At 40.6% G+C, this 17,720-nt stretch overlaps 3 protein-coding genes across 7 annotated transcripts in view; 1 reads left to right on the forward strand and 2 right to left on the reverse strand.

Moving 5' to 3' along the window:
* hibadha (3-hydroxyisobutyrate dehydrogenase a) overlaps positions 1–17,720 on the reverse strand; it is a 75,364-nt gene that overhangs the window by 29,516 nt on the left and 28,128 nt on the right. The window contains exon 1 of one of the 3 annotated variants that reach the window (XM_077506667.1): positions 15,495–15,505. The exons of 1 other annotated variant lie outside the window; for it this stretch is intronic. Coding sequence is in view for 1 of the 2 variants with exons in the window: in XM_077506666.1 (XP_077362792.1) it covers positions 15,165–15,311 (147 nt within the window). In the remaining variant the exon portion in view is untranslated. One more of the 3 variants, XM_077506666.1, reaches the window with a different exon arrangement.
* Positions 73–2,594, reverse strand: LOC144007233 (homeobox protein Hox-A13a). Its single transcript, XM_077506673.1, has 2 exons — positions 1,690–2,594; positions 73–1,447 (listed from the first exon to the last, which is right to left on the reverse strand). Exons 1-2 carry the CDS (start codon positions 2,540–2,542, stop codon positions 1,200–1,202), a joined length of 1,101 nt encoding a protein of 366 aa, XP_077362799.1. The 5' UTR covers positions 2,543–2,594; the 3' UTR covers positions 73–1,199.
* Positions 2,570–13,351, forward strand: LOC144007235 (homeobox protein XHOX-3-like). Of its 3 annotated transcripts, none has more exons than XM_077506681.1 (4): positions 2,570–2,581; positions 10,653–10,926; positions 11,254–11,489; positions 12,378–13,351. In XM_077506681.1, the coding sequence occupies exons 2-4, from the start codon at positions 10,665–10,667 to the stop codon at positions 12,906–12,908; spliced, it is 1,029 nt and encodes a 342-aa protein (XP_077362807.1). In that variant the 5' UTR covers positions 2,570–2,581; positions 10,653–10,664; the 3' UTR covers positions 12,909–13,351. The 3 variants fall into 3 exon arrangements, with proteins under 3 accessions (XP_077362807.1, XP_077362806.1, XP_077362804.1); XM_077506680.1 differs by lacking the exon at positions 2,570–2,581 and adding an exon at positions 3,147–3,256; XM_077506678.1 differs by lacking the exon at positions 2,570–2,581 and having other exon boundaries at positions 10,482–10,926.

Consider the following 17,720-nt stretch of genomic DNA (forward strand, 5'->3'; position numbering starts at 1 on the left):
TGAAAAATGAATAAATTTGACTTGAATTCAGAACAACAAAAGATCAATTAAAACCTTGCAGGACTTCCAGTATGCATTCATATATTTATTATTTTTTAATACCGTAAATAATCAGGTAAATCATGCGGGTTGTATTATTAATTCATCGTTTGGTATTTCTACATCCTCAATCATAATACATAAACTATAGTGCATTATGATAGGCAAAACAATGAGATATTAGATGTGCACGTTCAAAAGTCAGAGGGTTTACAATGATTTCAGGCAACGTGTTAGTCACAAAATGGTCGCTAGATGGCAGTGTTGATCTACATTTCAGTACAAATCCGCTGTTCACTTTTGTCATGTTTCTTCCAAATCTACGTTTGCTTCACACATTTCCATGTTTAAAATATTTAGAATGTTTCCATACAGGGTGCAAGCAATTCCAAACAAATATACTCTATCAAGGTGAAGTTGCAGGGACATTTAGGTTTTAAAAAAAAATAATGAAAAAAAAAAATGCAGTAATCCCGTGGCGAAAAAAACATTCGTGGGAAAATTCTAAACATATCTACATAACTATAGATATTAAGAGTCTGGTTTCAACAATATTGGATGCATATCAAACAAATACATACTTTATTGGCACGGACACACACATAGCCTTGACGTCATGCTAGAATTTACGTTATATACAACCACATGTAAGTCACACATTATCAAAAGCTATAATATGCACAACATCAACACAAGATTATCTGAGCATTCGACCATTGCACCATGAAGATATGGACATGAACGATGACACGCGTTCCAACAAGCACTACAAGCTAAACATGTAAGATTTAAAAAAAAAAAAAAAAAAAAAAAAAACATCAGGGAGATTAATATTTAACATTCCCAAGGTCCAAATCCGAAATCGTGTAGTTTCCCGTGGATCTTTGCATTTATCACTCTCGTTAAAAAAAAAAAAGTGCAGATAAAAAGGTGGAAGCTCGTTGTGCACCATTCTGGAGAGTGAGAGAAAAAAAAAAAAAAAAGTCATAATTCAATGTTTGATTTTTCTCCTCCTTGGACAACAAAGTGTCAGGTGGCTCCAGGAAGTCATCAACCAACAAATTATTGCTGTTCCAATGCAGCCTATGTGTGTGTGTAAGTGTGTGTGTGTGTGTGTGAGCGTGTGTGTGTGTTAACATGAAGAAGGGGGAAAAGGGGAACTAGCTGATCGGTTTCAATTTGTTGACAACCTTCTTCTCCTTGACGCGTCTGTTCTGAAACCAAATCGTCACCTGCCGCTCGGACAGGTTGGTCTGGGCGGATATCCTCCTGCGTTTGTCCTTGGTGATAAATTTATTGGCGGCGTATTCCCGCTCCAGTTCCTTCAGTTGCACCTTCGTGTACGGCACGCGCTTCTTCCTCCCACGCCTGTACGAGCTGCAGTCGCCGCCTGCGTGGGACACCGCGTCTGCGTGGGATACCGCAGAGCGTCAACAAGTGCGTGAAAAATGGAGTTGGAGAAAACAATTGTAATTAAAAAAAAATTGAAAAGTCACTTAATTGCAGTATTTGTCGTCATAAATACACATTTACCATAGAAAATTTAAACAATATAACTGCAGCAAACGCTAGCTTAATTGCATGCTAATAAAAGTAGCAAAAAAAGATTTAAAAATAAATACAAATAAATGCTGATGCAATGTTGCTGACCTGAAAGAGGGGACTTCCACATGTGCCCCGACTGAGGCTGCTCCTTGCCGCAGTAAACTTGACTGTTCCACCCGTTGGCGGCCAAGCTCCACGGCTGGTAGCTCTCCACCGGCAGCAGCGGCTCATGCCTGGCCTCCGAAGGCGCACCGATAGCGGGCACCACGGGGACGTCCAGGTAGCTGGGCACAGGTTGGTAAGGACCTGACGGATAGGTGGGGTAGAAGGCGAACTCCTTAGCCCGGCTGGCGAAGTCTTCCCCGGGGGCCGACGTGTCCATGTATTTCTCCCCATAGGCGGAGGGGGGCTGCGCCCCGCACGATTTGATTCCGCCGTGGTGCGACATTCGGCACGGGTAGTAGCCGCCGCCGAAGTAGCCGTAAGGCAGGGAGGCGCTGGAGGAATTCTGGGAGGCCGAGCAGGGGCTGCACTGCTTGGCGGGCTCGCCCACGCCGGTGGCGGGCACGTCGCCGGATGTGTACGCCGTGCTGGGGGCCAGCGAGGCCGGGTGCGCCATCAGATTCCTGCACTGGTTCGCCGCGAAGTTGCCGCCCGCGAAGCCCTCCATGTTCTTGCTCACTTCATCAGCTGCAGCGCCGCCGTTGTCGTAGAGGAACATCACGGACGGGTCGAGCCAGCAGCGAGGAGGACGGAGCAGCAGTGACGTTGTCATAGCACGGCGTCCAACATTGAAGCTTGTGGCTCTTTTCGAAAAAGCCCACGGAGTGAAAAAAGATCCATCCTGGTTTCCCAGAGCGTAAAAGCGGTGACGCGCAGCCGAGCGCCGACGTCGCGCTGTGATTGGTCGACGCGGTGACACGTGAGCAACTGTGCAAAAAGGAGGGACGGTAAACATCCCCACTTGAGATAATTAAATGGAGGAATATGCGGAGACGTAAGTTGACCGTTGAGCGAGTCTTGTGTTGTTTTTGATATACATCTCAAATAAATATACCAATAAATACGCAGAATCACCATTTTTAATCGGGGCCATCTGTATGAATTGTGGAGAAAGTACAGTCAAAATGAGAAATACGAATTTTACCTCAACTTGAATTAACAAAAACAAACGACTTAAGGTGTGCTACAAAACAACATTTGCTTGATTTGTATAGAGTGTGAATTCAAAACAATGCGCCATTACGCACAACCATTTAGGCAATGCATGCCACGCATTGGTTATGAGCACCCAGAATAAGGAATGCAAGATTCAAAATGACTATTTTAACAGACAGTAACAACATCTTGAATTGTGTATACATTCACAACATGTGCTTATTCGCACGCATCAGGTTCGCTGCGTATTTTCCCTCAAAATGGCCGCCCAAGAAATATCGAGGTGGGCCTGCATGCAGACGCCAACAGGGTGTCAATTGTGCACGATTATTATCTTAGGGGGGCTATTGTGACTATGGGCTAATTACGGGAGGGGAGTTGGGTTGGGGTGGGGTGGTGGGGGGCACCGCTGGAGGCCAAGGTCAAGTTGAAAGTTGCTGTCTCGCCGTCCGGGCTGAGGGCCATTGAGGCTTTGAAGGGAGCGTCTGAGCTGCTTGAAAAGAACGGAAGAAGGGTGAGAATTCCTGTCCCAATGAAAGCGATTGGAGGACATTAAACTTTTACTATCATTTTGTTTTCTGCACCATGCGTTCCTTCTCAACTCGTCTGACGTCTCAGCGGCGTTTGAGCCAAGTGCAACTTTTCTATATACGCTGCATGGGATTCCGAGAAATTTTGTTTTTTATTATTTGGAGATCTTTTGGGGGGGGTGTCTTTGGCAAATACGTGTGACAAAGGTGTGAATTCTGGGAAGAAGGGATGACGCGTCGTTTCTGTGTGTGTCTGGTTTGTTTATTATACCGCGATGGGTCTTTTCTGACGCTTTCACTCATTTGTTTTGATTTTAAACTCTAACCTGAGCATTATTTGTGAATGTTATAACTTAATGTAAAACGCAGCACTTGACTGTCGCAAGTACGTTCACGTATAGACTATTAGGAAAAATATTGGATCTTATCTACTTTTTACACTAGCAAGAAAATTCACATAAAACCAATGCAAAAATAATCACGAGTAAAAATATACTAAAAAAAAAAAAATCAGTGACTGCTGTAGTCAAAATTATTTATATTTTTAATATGACGCAATAGCATGCTCAAGATAATCGGTTTATATTTTAAAATATATATAATAAAATCAGTCATGCCCTTTTCCCTTTGCAAAAATACCACCGCAGATTCAAGCTATATTTTGGGATTTATTTTACAAGATATTAAATTTGATTCAAAGCGTTTTGCAAACTAGCCCATCAGGTGAGCTGTGTTATCGTCTGAAGAATTATTTCATAATACACACGCCAACTAATCAAATTTATAATGTGAAAAATTATAGGGAAATAGGGAAAACAAGTTATGTAAAATGTGATAGTATTAACAAAAATACACAAAGTGGTATAGCTCATTTCAAGTAAAAGACATTTATCAAATATAATATTGGTGCACGCGACAAGTGTGATTGCATAACTTGAAATAAACGCTTGTGAATATCTTGAGCCAGTCTGTACGTTACTCGAGAAATTAAATCAACAACTCAAGAGTGCATTTGTGAAATCGACATTATAAGCCCGACTTGTTGCACAAGACATCCTCACAATGAGCACGCGTTTACAGCAGGGGCGCGCACACATACAAATAGCACCCAAGTTCAAGTTCGACTTCCTCGATTCAAACACATTAGCCGGAAATGACTGAGCGTGGCTACAACAAACGTTAGGTGACATTCGCAGTTGCCAGGATTTCAATATGGGCAGCAATATTGGAAAATATAGGACGATATTGGGATTGACATCTAAATTAAGTGCAAAAAAAAAAAAAAAAAGTATAGAAAGTCATTTAATGGGCCTCGTTGCATGGAAAAATATGAGTCGTATGTAAGGCAAAAATCAAAGAAAATGTTTCACTCATGCCGAGTCGACAGAAAATGTTAAAATCACAAAATGTTTGTTTTTTGTGGTTCAAGTTACAACATACGAACATTTCGGGCTTATTTAGAATACAAAACACTCAGATTAATGCTCATAACTTGGATCCCCCCCCCAGCTCTATCACCACATGCAGCGGTCTTAAAGAAGCTTGAGACCGTCTAAATATAATCATGTCTGTGGAGGAAAGTGACAGTTTTTCAAATAGGCCTATCACAAACCCCAAAAATTCTATATGCCCACTTATAACAACACTTATGAGAACTCGCATTTGCAGCATCAAATGTGACCAAAATGAAATATTACAGCAAGCTGCAGGAAATAGGCCAATAATTACAGGGAAAAAAATAAAATTGGGTCTAGCATGCAGCCAGTTTAGTTCTGTTAAAGATCGAGGACTGATAAATAAAGCTTGACGCGCGTATATTTTCGTTTTCAGTCTTTTTTTTTTTTTTAAACGAAAAGGAACTAATGGAAATTTCAAACAGTGGTCAGGATTCAATGAGCATTTAGGATATAAACATTGTAATATTTGTATTTCCTGATATGTCAGAGTTTCATGTTGTTCCTTTTACATTAGCTTGTACCAATTTATTCATATTTATTTATTTTTTTAAAGGCGTGTTTGAGTCATAGTTTCCGGCTCACTACTTTTGGACAGCAGTTCGTCGCGTGCGAGTCACAAATTGTCCCGTCTTCTCCAAAGATTTAAAAACATGCAAATATTCATCCAGACTATCTGATAAAATAGACTAGTGGGCGTTTTGTGAATACAGTAGGCCTGAGCTGCATGCGTAATGGCGGCGAGGCTCTAAAATGAGAACGGCGTTTGCAAGCAGAGACTTGTAAATATCAGCTTTCCTCAAAAGATGCCAAGAAGCTGGACTCTTGAGAGATTTGCACCTGGTGTGTTAGCTTGCTACTGATGTTGGCCCACTTTATGCCATGCATGACTCCCCCCTTCCCGTTCAAACTGGGTTAAAAGCACCCCGCAACGTTGGCGTGTGGTCGCTTTACAGTAAGGAGCCGCATGCAGGCATGAGACAAAGGTTTCCAGCTGCAGTCATGCACCGGGACGAGTTTGTCTCCAAGGTCAGCGAGTTAAACGTCTGCATGCGTCATCTTGCTTCAAGGCCAAACTCAAGCGAGGGAGCGAAAAAGAAAAGGGAGTGGCAATATCGCTTCATTTCCATCCTCTTGCTAGCAATGCATCCAAAATATGTGCGGATTTGTGTTCCAACAAAGCTAATCTGGCGTATCAGTGGACTGGATTCCACACGTAGGCTACTGCACAGACTCCATGGTCAAGTTCAAGTTGGGCTGCCTGCTGCCTCATAAAAGCTGAGGGGTGCATTAGCACCCCCCCCCCCCTTCCTTCCTTGAGTTTCCCCCAGCAAAGAAGAAGTCACGATAGAGTGGAGAGTTCTGCTCCTTGTCACAAACATTGGCCCACTTTATGCTCGTGGTGGCAAATACTTTGTTGAAATACTCTATAGTTTGTGCAATAAAGTAAAATATACCCTTAAATGTACTCAAGTACAAAAGTAACGATTATATTACTTTCGACATATGCTAAGAAAATAACATTACAGATGACATTTAGCAGCTAGCTTGTTGCCATCAAAACGACTAGTTCTTTCCATATAAATGCACCAAAAAATGCTTAATTAGGCGACAATTATACATTTTAAAAAGGTACAATTATCTTGTGTGGGTTTGTTTTGTTTAGACAGATCATTTTTCAAAGTCAGAAGCTTTATTATTATCATTATTATTTTTTAAAACTTCCTTATGTTAAATGTTTTAAAGTTTGTTGATTGTTAGTTTGTAACCTATTTTCATTTATTTTTCTTCCTCTGAATGTTAACTACCGTTTCTTGATGCTTATGTTGTCTTTCCTTGTGTAAAGCACATAGAGTCGCCTTGTGTATGAAATGCTCTATACAAATAAACTTATTGCCTTTCCTTTTAGGTTGATCACATGATGTATTTGCCACACATTTATAGCTCACAAACTTTCAGTGATGGCTTCAGACTTTCTCTTTTTTTTTTTTTTTTTACATTTTAAAATATCAATTCAAATGCTGACTACACAGATTTCTGACTGGACCCCATCCCTATATAGCTGCAAACTAATTCATGAGTGGGGAATAGCTTGCTCCTCTGAATCTGCATCGATAATGCGCCTTCACATTCCACTATTGTTTTCCCCTCATTTAAGACCCGCACCCACCCAAAAAAAATGAATCAAAACGGCCTCTAATTACGTGTCATCATTTTGCCACATTTAAAATTAGCAGTTATTAATGTTCATATAGGGAGTAAAGTCGTCAAAAGGACAATTACAGACACAGGAAAAATGTAATAACCTAAGTTTATACACTATCTAAAACACACACACACACACACAATATAAGTGACACGACTGTAAAGCCACCAAGGTCATGATGGTTGCGCAAAAGCTTCTCCGTGCGTTATCTCTCACGGATCACAAGATCTCATCTGCCCTTATGGCCAAGACCCGTTGCATAACAACAAGTAGCACAAAACAATTCCTTGAGATAGATTAGTCATGATAAGATGCTAATCGTGACGATGTGTTGAATGTTAATTAATTAAATGCACACTTGAGCAATTTTCTCTCACAATTATAACTACGGATGACGAGCGTTTGCCGGGATGAGAGCTAAATTGAGAACCGTATGGAAAAAAAATGCATCTTTGAATGAACGTCACCGTTAAAAGGTTGACATTTTTCACAAAATGCACAAGTGTAGAACGACTGCTACACATACAGTTTCATATTTTGATATTGAGCCTGCATGCGGCAAGGAAAATTTTAAACATCACAAAAATAAATACATAAATCAATAATTAAATACGAGATTTAAATCAAAACGAGCATTCTATTAAAAAAAAAAAAAAAAAAAAAAAAAAAAAGACACTAAAAATAAGTTGGGTGAACTAAAAATTTCAAGGGAATAAACTTGAATACAATTTTAAGTAAAATTGTCCCCCAACTTAAAGCTAAAACAACTTGCTTGCTTTGTAGTGCCCTAAATATTAATAATTTATATTTAAAAGTTGCTCCAACATAAATAACCGTTTTAGCCCCCCCCCCAAAAAAAATAAAATAAAATAAATATTTGTTGAAGTGTTGATGCCGTTATAATTTTTTAACAACTCACGGAAAACAGTTGGGTCAAGAATAACCCTTTTTGGGTTGTTTTGAACACAACCACGCCTCCAAAATTGGGGATTTTGTTCAAAAAAATAAAATAACCCAGTTTTGCACAAATTATCCCGACAAATTGGTCAAAGTGACTCGGTTGTGCACGAAATATTACAACCTGAAAAATGGGTCAAGTTGACCCAATTTTGAACAAACGATGCCCCCCTAAAAATTACCCAGTTTTGGAAAAAATAATGTCCCCAAAAAATCGGGTCAAATTGGTCTAGTTTAGTACAAGATATACAAACACCCAAAATGGGTCAAATTGACCCAATTTTGAACAAACCAAAGGCAAAAAAAAATTACACAGTTTGGTACAAAAGAACTTCCGAAAAATGGGTAAAATTCACCTAGTTTAGTATGCAAACCCCCAAAATGGGTCAAATTGACACATAATTTCGAACAAACCAAGGTAAAAAAAATAATTTTGTACAAAATTGGCTCTAACTGGTCGAAGTTTTGACCATTTTTTTATTTATTTTTTTTAACCTATAGAGTAGATTAGAACGTCATGTTTTACAACTCCACATTTTGTGCATTTGAATTAAATCATTTAACCCCCCCCCATACTTAGGTGCAGCGTTAATGTTTAACTTGTGCAATATTTTATTTAAAAAATAAAAAATAAAAAATTGATTTTAAGTACAGTTGAGTTGTATTGAACTTTAAAATACATTTGCATGTACAGTATTCTTCTGGTTTCTCACTTGATACATGTAATTGAATCATAAGTGCAGCTTCTTTTTTTTAAAAATAACTACCCGGATATAAGCACAATGTCGATGTTCAAAATGAAAACGATGGCTTATATTGTCACTAAAAAAATGATGCCAATCCAACAGTGAAAGCGAGATGCCCCCCCCCCAATCCTTTACAGGCCGGATGAAAGAGTTGGGGGAGAAAAGCAAAGGAATTTCCCCTCACTGTGTCTGGGGGGGGGGGAGGGGCTGCTCTATGCCCACTGGGGGCCTTTCCCTCCGTCAGACAGGCGAGGGCGCACAAGGACAGCAGAGGCTGCTGCCGTTTGAAGCTTCCCTCTCCAAGTTGATGGAGATTCTCCACCCCGCCCATATGTACCGCCACGCAAATCCCAGCATGCCTTGCAGCTGCAAGCAAATGGACGCAAGGAGAGGAAAGCTGCGCATTTCATTTCAATTATAGCCACATAAAAGCTATTTTCACGACTAATTGGTTTGTGGAAACACAACCCAAAATAATCCTATAAGCAATACTTTACCGTCATAAAATTAGAAGGTATTTTTGACTTATTGTGTCAGGAATCAATCTTGAACAAGTGTGCAGAAGAAAATTGTGTAATGGCGCCAAGCTTGAAAACTGAAAGCCGCAGTATATATATATATATATATATATATATATATATTTGTTTTTTTTGTTTTTTCTAGCGGAATGCCTCTTAACGTTTAAGGACTCCAATGTCAAAGCGTCTCTTATCTAAACTGACCTCGAGACTTGACCTTTAAGGACTTTACTTGACTCCACTTAAGGTGTGGGGTGAGGAGGTGGGGGGGGTCAGCAGCAAACCATGAGAGGGCTGTGTTGCGTGTGGGTTTCGTTTGGGGGTGGGGGGGGAGCTGACGGATGGAAAGAGGTCAGACCCTTCTAGGATGATTTGTACATGAAATGGAAAAGTGCTGACACTTTGAAGTGAAGATATAGAATCGGTGTTATACTGAAGGAAAATTTGTTTTACATTCAAAATGGTTCGCACCAACTTGAGTGGTGCTACGTGGTTATGCTAGCAAAACGTGTTCCCGCATGCTTTGCAAACTGACTGAAATTACCTTAGCTGTTGTATTTGTTTTCCAGATTATATGGTGAATATTTAAATAGCCTGGCAGAAGACAATGCATTTGCCTGCAGGAATTATGGGGTGGACAACAAACAATTTTTTCTGAACTCCAGCCCTGGATGGGGAATATGTTGTCACTGCTGCCTCTGTTTTGTTCCCGGAGATCAAATCCATTTAAATCTCAACCACTTTTCATTTTAACTCCTTTTTGTGTCATCACCACATGAGTTTATATATAATTATTATTATTTTTAATATATATATATATTTATTTATTTATTTAATTGAAGTAATGAGTAGAAACTAGTAAAGATTGTTATTTTAAAGTGAGGGAGTATAAAAGTAGTCAGATAAATGCTCAAGTACTCTACAGAAACTGAGAACTAAGTAACAAAGTATTTGCGCTGTAAACCCAAATAAGATACCAGGGGGGAGGGGGAAAAAAAAGAAAAGAAAAAAGGACAGAATCTCTAAACTACTAGAGTTAAAACAAAAGTACACAAAAAAAGAAAATTCTCACCATTTTATGGTATCAAATATGTTAAGTTTGTTTACACTGGATTAGGCAATTGCAATTTGTCTGATTTCCTCAAATAGTCAATGCAAATAGTTGATTTTCAAATTGGAGATATTTTGAACAGATCCCCAACAGCTCGCACCACCATCGCGCCTTGCGTTTAAATGTACAATCAATACGTGACGTCACCGCGGCATCCTACACTGGCCAATTAAGACTGACAGCTCTCGAGCGAGAGAGAGAGGGAGGGAGGGGGCGAGGTAATGGAGATCCCTCCCAGAGTTCTTTCTGCACACTCTTCTCTCAGGGCCAGAGCGGATTGCATCCCAAGTCTCTCCTCTCTCTTCCTCCAGACTCAACCCACATCACGACCTGTTCTGCTCGCCACGTTTTTGATTTTTTGTTGTTGTTTTTTTTTCCCTCGATGGAGAGCCGAGAGGACATGCTGGCCCAGGAGGCTCAGACGCGCAAGGGAACCTCGACGTTGGCGGACGGGAGCCCCGGGAAACCGGAGCGAAGGGGCTGCTTGACGGAGGCGGTGATGGAGGAGATCGCCCGCAGGAATTTGTGCGCGGAGATGGGGGGCAGGCACCGGGGCGATGGCCCCAACAGAGACGGCAGCAGCTCGGACACCGAGTCGGACTTTTACGAGGAAATCGACGTCAGCTGCACGCCTGAAAGTATGGACTACCCCTCAGATAAAGGTAAGCATGAGTGATGTTTAGATCGCAAGAATTGGCAAAGATATCAAAAATACAATTTTAGTAGGCTTTTTTTTTTTTAATTCAATCTACAAATAGGTCTGCCAATGCAGATGCAGTCATTTGAGATTAAAATATTAGTGTCTTATCATTAACAATTAATTCAGAAAACATGATTGATTATGAATATAAGGCCTACGAAATGTAAATGCATGCAATGTTTTGCAACTATGATAACTGCATGACATGACTGTTCACATTAAAAAAAATATGAAATATTGTGCTCATCCCCAACCACAAATACATTTTATTTTATTATCATCCCTCCAGGTCGAAATGGGGAATCGCCTGGTCTGCCAAGCGATTCCGGTTCTGACCCGGGTAAGCCCGTCCCAGGTCAGAACTCTCTGTCCTACTCGGCGGATCAGATTCGTCGGTACCGCACAGCCTTCACCCGGGAGCAGATCGCACGGCTGGAGAAGGAATTTTACCGGGAGAACTACGTGTCCAGGCCGAGGAGGTGCGAGCTGGCGGCCGCCTTGAATCTACCGGAAACGACTATTAAGGTATGAGGAAAAAGAAGCTCTCCAATTAAAAGAAGAATTCGGTTCAGTTAAAATAATAATAATAATAATAATTAAAAAAAAACTATTTTATCTTGAAATATGAAATTAATTTGTTGGAAAAAGGAAAATAAAAGGATGGTTGGCACTTACTCTGTAAATAAAAAAAAAGTTGGGTAAAAAAATAACCCAATGTTGGGTCAAAATGCAACAAAGGGTCATTTTAACCCATTTTTTGTGTCCAAAAACAGTCCAATTGTAAACTTGTTTTTTTGTACAAAAAAAAGGATAAAAAAAAAAAGGAAAAAAAAGAAAAATCTATCCGCTATGTGTGTCAATTTGACATTAAAAATGAATGATTTGGGGGCCTTTGTCCAAAAAAAAAAAAAAAAGTGGGTTACAAAGATGGCCAACGCCTCCATGAACCACTTTGACCCCTTTTGTTGCAAAACAATCCAAATGTGTTTTGAGAAAAAAAAAATGGGTCAAAGATGACCCAACTGTGAGTGATTAAATAAAACAAAAATAAATAAACATTAAGAGGGAGGGGTAATTTCACCCTTTTTGGATTACAAAACATTACAGTAGTATTTTTTTGTACAAAAAAAAAGTTGGGTCAAAAAGAACCCAATCATGGGTCAAAAAGAGGCAATTTGACCCTCAGTCTAATTTTAATATTTGGTTTTGGGCAAAAAAAGTTGGGTCAAATTGACCCATAACTGGATTATTTTTGACCCAACACTTTTGGGCTATAAGCTATCGATAGCTTATAGCCCAAAAGTGTAGCGGAAATGTACACCTGCAAGGCAAAGCCAGTTAAGAGAGTTATTATGGCCTGTAATAGAGTTAGGTTTGTGGTTAATATTTGACCCGGCGTGTCTCCCGCCCCAGGTGTGGTTCCAGAACCGCCGGATGAAAGACAAACGTCAGCGTCTGGCCATGACGTGGCCTCACCCAGCCGACCCAGCCTTCTACACTTACATGATGAGCCACGCGGCGGCCACGGGCAACCTGCCCTACCCCTTCCCATCCCACCTGCCGCTGCCCTACTACTCGCACCTGGGGGTGGGAGCCGGCTCCGCTCCGACCCCCGCCACTCCCTTCCCCAACCCGCTGCGCTCCCTGGACAGCTTCCGGATGCTGTCCCACCCGTACCAGAGGCCGGAACTCCTGTGCGCCTTCAGGCACCCGTCCCTGTACCAGAGTCCGCCTCACGGGCTCGGTCCCGGGGGAAGCCCGTGCACTTGCCTGGCCTGTCACTCCGCTCCATCCGGCGGCCTCTCGTCCAGGCCCCCGGCCTCGGACTTCAGCTGCTCGCCAACGAGCAGGACTGACGCTTTTGTCACGTTTACGCCTTCCGTGTTGAGCAAAGCTTCTAACGGGGCGGTGGACCAGCGGGAGGAGGTGCCCCTCACCAGATAAAACCTCAAAATCTCCTAGTATTTTATACACTCTTATTTAATCTAATTCCATCAAGTCTTGACCAAATCATTGGGCTCATCAATTCTGATAGCACGTTTAAACTAAAATACTGCAATTAGGACAAAAAATAAAATTTCAATCCCCAATTATGTTTATTTTATGCCGTCTTTCCACATCCATGTAAGAGAATGATGCTCGCAGTCTCTTTCTAACAAGGGGAATTTGTTAGCCGTCTCATTAGAGGCGGATCTCAGCCATGTGCACATGAAATTACAGCAAGTGATGTATATGTATGGAGCCGCTGAATTTTGAGTGTGGAATTAATGATTAGACCAGGATGGGGATGCTCGCTGCCGAAAGGTAACAAGGCGCCAGGGGAGACGATTACAAAGAGGAAGAACCAAGATGGAGAGTGGACAATCAAATATCTTGAAAAGAAAAAGTGTTTTCTCTGATATCAATCTGATTCTCTTTTGATTATAGCCTAATTGCTGCACTCGTTTCGTGTATTTTTCTTTTCATTGATTTTCTGTTATAAGGATGGGTTTATCTCAAATTTGCAATAAATTGTCATAAAAGTGGAGCAGACGAGTTTTCTTTATAGTCATTTTATTTTACAATGTTGTATTGTTATTTGTTTGTCTCATTTAAGAGCTCCCTTGCTCCCCTTCCAGTAATAACATTAATTTTCTTCAAGTGGTCGATGCGGCCTCATATCACGTGACGCGTCCGCTAGATTGACCGTGACACTTAAGCGGTCCCAGGGCTCCTTCATATTTTTCTCTGGCAGACACTTAATAGAGAAAATAGAGAAATATTGGAGGTGAAAAGTGATCGATGACGCACCAATCAGCTGCAGCTTAATTGCACGAGTTGTCTTGAACTGAATGCATAAAAAAAATGATTCTAGAAATCACATTTGACGCTATAGTTTAACGTTTTAAAGAGTACTGGCCACTTCATTAGGCACATGCAAATAGGTCTCACAATATTATAGGTTTGAGTTTTCATTTTTCATTATCTGCACAAAATAGGCTCAATAAGCACTTTTAATGGTTTTTGGATTTACTACGCAACGAATTAATAACGTTTTTTTTTATGGCGGTATTTCACATTCAGTATTTTTCAACAATATACAGACTCATGCACAATGAACCACGTTCAATGAAACGTCGCTGACAAGAAGAAGAAGAAGAAAAAAATTTCCTTTATAGCAGCAAAATTGTGACCATCAGCATATACATTAAAATAAAAGCACTCATCACTACATCTCCATCCATACTCGCTACACAGAAATCATAAAATGTCTTGGATACCCTCGTCCTCCTGGTGCGTGCTAATCAGACAGTGGTGCATCCGTGCGTGACGCAACCAGCACCCCCCACACCTCCCACCGCCATCTTGATTGATGGCCTTATTAACTGCAGTTCTTGTAAGTGTGACCACGCTGATTAAAATGCATATGTTTGGAATAATACGCCGTTTAAGCCGCGCGGGTAGATTTATGTAAACTATCAAGGCTGTTTTCTTCGTCATTGAAATGCATAGTAATCATTAAAACATAGACAGGTGCGTCAGGGTATTTCTGCTGCAGACGAAACAATAGTTGGAAAATGACAATTTTGAGGCATAAAGCAACAATTTCACCCCATTTTAGCACAAAAATGCTCAATTCCACATACGATCACATCATCCTTAGAAAGGAGAATTGGCTCATAGCACCCCTGCTTCCACTATATCCCACAAAGCGTTTGGATAGGGGCGGTGTAGAAGTGCAGATGTCCCAATCTAACACACACAAATGGTTGTATAAAATTGGCTTAGGTCCTAATTTACAGGCCCTTGTCGTCGAAAGCAAAGGGCTGGCGGAGGCGTGCGCGACCCAATCGCAGCATAATGATGATGAATGGGAGATTAATGCTCATACAAGCAAGACAATTTAGACCTTCATCTGTTTAAATAGGCTTCCAATATCATTTGGAAGCGGGGGTCACGTTAAATCAATCGAGGGAGGGGGGTGAAAGTCATTCGAACCGGCGTCTTTATCAACATTATTTACGGCGCAGCCATGGTTAGAAAATGGACCGGCTGGGCAAGAGATTTTGTAAATGCTTCAAATGAGAAAAGGCGACAATTATTACAAGGCGAACGATGAAGCAAACGACTTAAATGGTTTCTAAGGCCTTCAAAAACACACCAAAAACACGAGCCATTTTCTTTCATTTCATTTTCTTAAGGTCACAAAAATACACTCACCTTAATTCGACGTCCGGGGACTGCTATCCAATAAGAAAGAAAAATATGTAGATATTCCCAATGAATTTTAGCTAGAACTTGATACATTTGAACAAACAAGCCGACATTACCCGGAATATACCACTTGGGTAGGGGGTGCTCATTCATTCACAGTTATCCCTTTAACATAACTACGCACAGCAACTTGGCGTATAGTCAACATCACGCTTTTATTTGAACTATCGTCCGATTAGAGATGGAATGTCTCAATGACATGCACCAAACAGCAGAGTCATTTAATTGGGCGTACAAATAGCCTACCCCTGCTTGTTAACATTGTTTTCCCCCTACCTTGGAAACAGGTGTAGAGACACTTGCGCGACTTTTGTGTACCAACGTAATGGCACTTCGGAGATGACGTCACAAGCCAAAATGGCGGTCATTCGGTGAAGAATCTCTTCGCTCGTCGAAAAGCATTGGATTTGGATCGTTGTAATTTCATTTGTGATGTATAATTTTGATTTTAAAATGTGATGAGGTCTGTGTGGTTTGTACTAGGCAAAAGCAATAAAACCTACCGTTTGTTTTTCCATTTGCATTGCGTTGCATTGGGGAAGTATCAGAAATGCCCGGATGTTCGGAATTGTCAATAGTTGTTCTCAAATTGAAGTTCATTGAAGCTGCATTTTTTGATTGTTTTGAAAAAAAAAATCACCATCAAACAGTTGCATTTGTCACGAGCCCCTTCACTATTTTATTTTTTTAATTCAAAAAGGGGTGTTAAATTTGTCAAAAAGGTTGGAGAGTTGCAATACCCAAATCCTCCAAAATCCCCAATTCAAAACTATTGTTTTTTGACTATAACTATTAAGAAACACTTGGTTTAATATGCTTTTGAAATATCACCTACCTGATAGCATAATTACCTAGTCATTTTTATTTATTTATTTATTTATTTCACATTTTCGGAAAACAATAAAACGACCTCGATTCAACGTTCATGACCTGGATGATTGAGAATCCACATAGATATAACGAAAACATTTTTAGCAATGACATTGATATTTTTTTTATTGGAATTGCAGGCAGTTATGCTACGATGCTAATGATATGCAGATGCAAATAAACTATCAACTAAAATAAGTTAGAACATTTCTCTGAATAAGCAAAAATGTTTTCCCCCCACTTTCTGCTCCTTGTCAAGGTCCAATTAATGATCTTAAAAATGCCATCTTACGACATATTTCTCTTGTTGAGGTTCTTAATTGTGAAGATCAGCATAATGCAGGGGCGGATCTTTTCTAGTGGATCACAGGGCTGTGGACCACCCTCAAAAGCTGTGATGTCATAAAAAAAAAAAAAATACAAGTTTATACACAATATGAAGTCAGTTGGTTAAGTGTTCTTCACATATTTATAAATGAAAAGTGAAGAATTCCAACGGATGAGCTAATGTATAAACTTTATTTTGATTGTCCAGCTGCTATCCTCGTCAGATCATTTTTGTTTCATGCGGCCTCTTCTCAGGATGCATCGCATCGAGCAATATTGTTTAAAAACGATTTAATACGCACTTTGTTTTATGACGCCGTGTTATTATTTTACAACCCACTCGGCAGCCAACGGCTCTGCGGATGCGTCCAATTCTCTGCGCAGTTCATTTTGTTTTACAGCACGCCGGCCGCGTTTACTGCTCGGCAACCGTGGCGGCTGAAGGCCATAGGAAAGTTGCCCCACTTTTTCCACAGTCTCGTTGGACGTTCTTTAGTGGAGGTGTGAATGGCAGGAAGGGGTCAACCATGTCTGGTCACTCCACTTATAGATGCATACATACACTATAGCATCCACGCTAGCTCACTGCCGCAGTGATGCATCCTCATTAAGTCCCCGTCCAGCGACTGTCACAGCAAGCCTCCTGGTCCCATCCTGGCCAACGAGTGTGTCTGAGCGTCCCCCTTCAGCCTCCATGAAATCTTCCAACACTCCTCCCCCTCTGCACGGTGAAGCGCCAAGTCGTCCGCCTGACCTCTGAATGTCGCTGAGCAATATTTGTGGTTAAGATCGGAGAATGAAGAGCCTCCATGCACATTCTACCTTCATGAGACTTATAATAAAGATTTAGACAAGGGTGGTCTAAACATTTTCTACAGGAAAATCAATTTTTTTTTATACTGTTGTGGGTATTTAAAAACAAAAACAAAAAAAAACAGGAAGAGCCTACTAGAAAATCTGAAATGTATTTAGGGTAAATCAGGGGCACTAAATGCTAGCATTTGACATGAGTTTGACTGTGATTGGTTAATTCTGAACACAGCCACATCCAAGTTATGAGGGTGTGCAAACTTTTGCAACCACACTTTTGTGCGGTTCATTTTTACTTCCCCTCTTGAAAACATTTCTCAATTGTGTTGTACATTTTATATGTATACTGGATGTTGAAAAGTTGTATGTAAAACCAAGTTTTTATCTCACTTTTCAACACACACTTTTTGTGCAGCCATGTCCGAAGTTATATTTCATACATGGCGTGGCCAGTTAAAAAAAAAAAAAAAAAAAAAAGATGATCCAGTAGATATG

This window comes from Festucalex cinctus, chromosome 19, assembly GCF_051991245.1.
Source record: "Festucalex cinctus isolate MCC-2025b chromosome 19, RoL_Fcin_1.0, whole genome shotgun sequence".
Taxonomy (NCBI): domain Eukaryota; kingdom Metazoa; phylum Chordata; class Actinopteri; order Syngnathiformes; family Syngnathidae; genus Festucalex; species Festucalex cinctus.

What these genes read in the sequence shown, in the direction of transcription:
- LOC144007235 (XM_077506678.1), top strand. Translation starts at nt 10,647, where the DNA reads ATGGAGAGCCGAGAGGACATGCTGGCCCAGGAGGCTCAGACGCGCAAG. An exon ending in GGACTACCCCTCAGATAAAG is followed by an intron (nt 10,927 to 11,253) that starts GTAAGCATGAGT and finishes TCATCCCTCCAG; the next exon opens with GTCGAAATGGGGAATCGCCT. An exon ending in TACCGGAAACGACTATTAAG is followed by an intron (nt 11,490 to 12,377) that starts GTATGAGGAAAA and finishes CTCCCGCCCCAG; the next exon opens with GTGTGGTTCCAGAACCGCCG.
- LOC144007233 (XM_077506673.1), bottom strand. Translation starts at nt 2,542, where the DNA reads ATGTTTACCGTCCCTCCTTTTTGCACAGTTGCTCACGTGTCACCGCGT. An exon ending in GTGGAAGTCCCCTCTTTCAG is followed by an intron (nt 1,448 to 1,689) that starts GTCAGCAACATT and finishes TATCCCACGCAG; the next exon opens with ACGCGGTGTCCCACGCAGGC.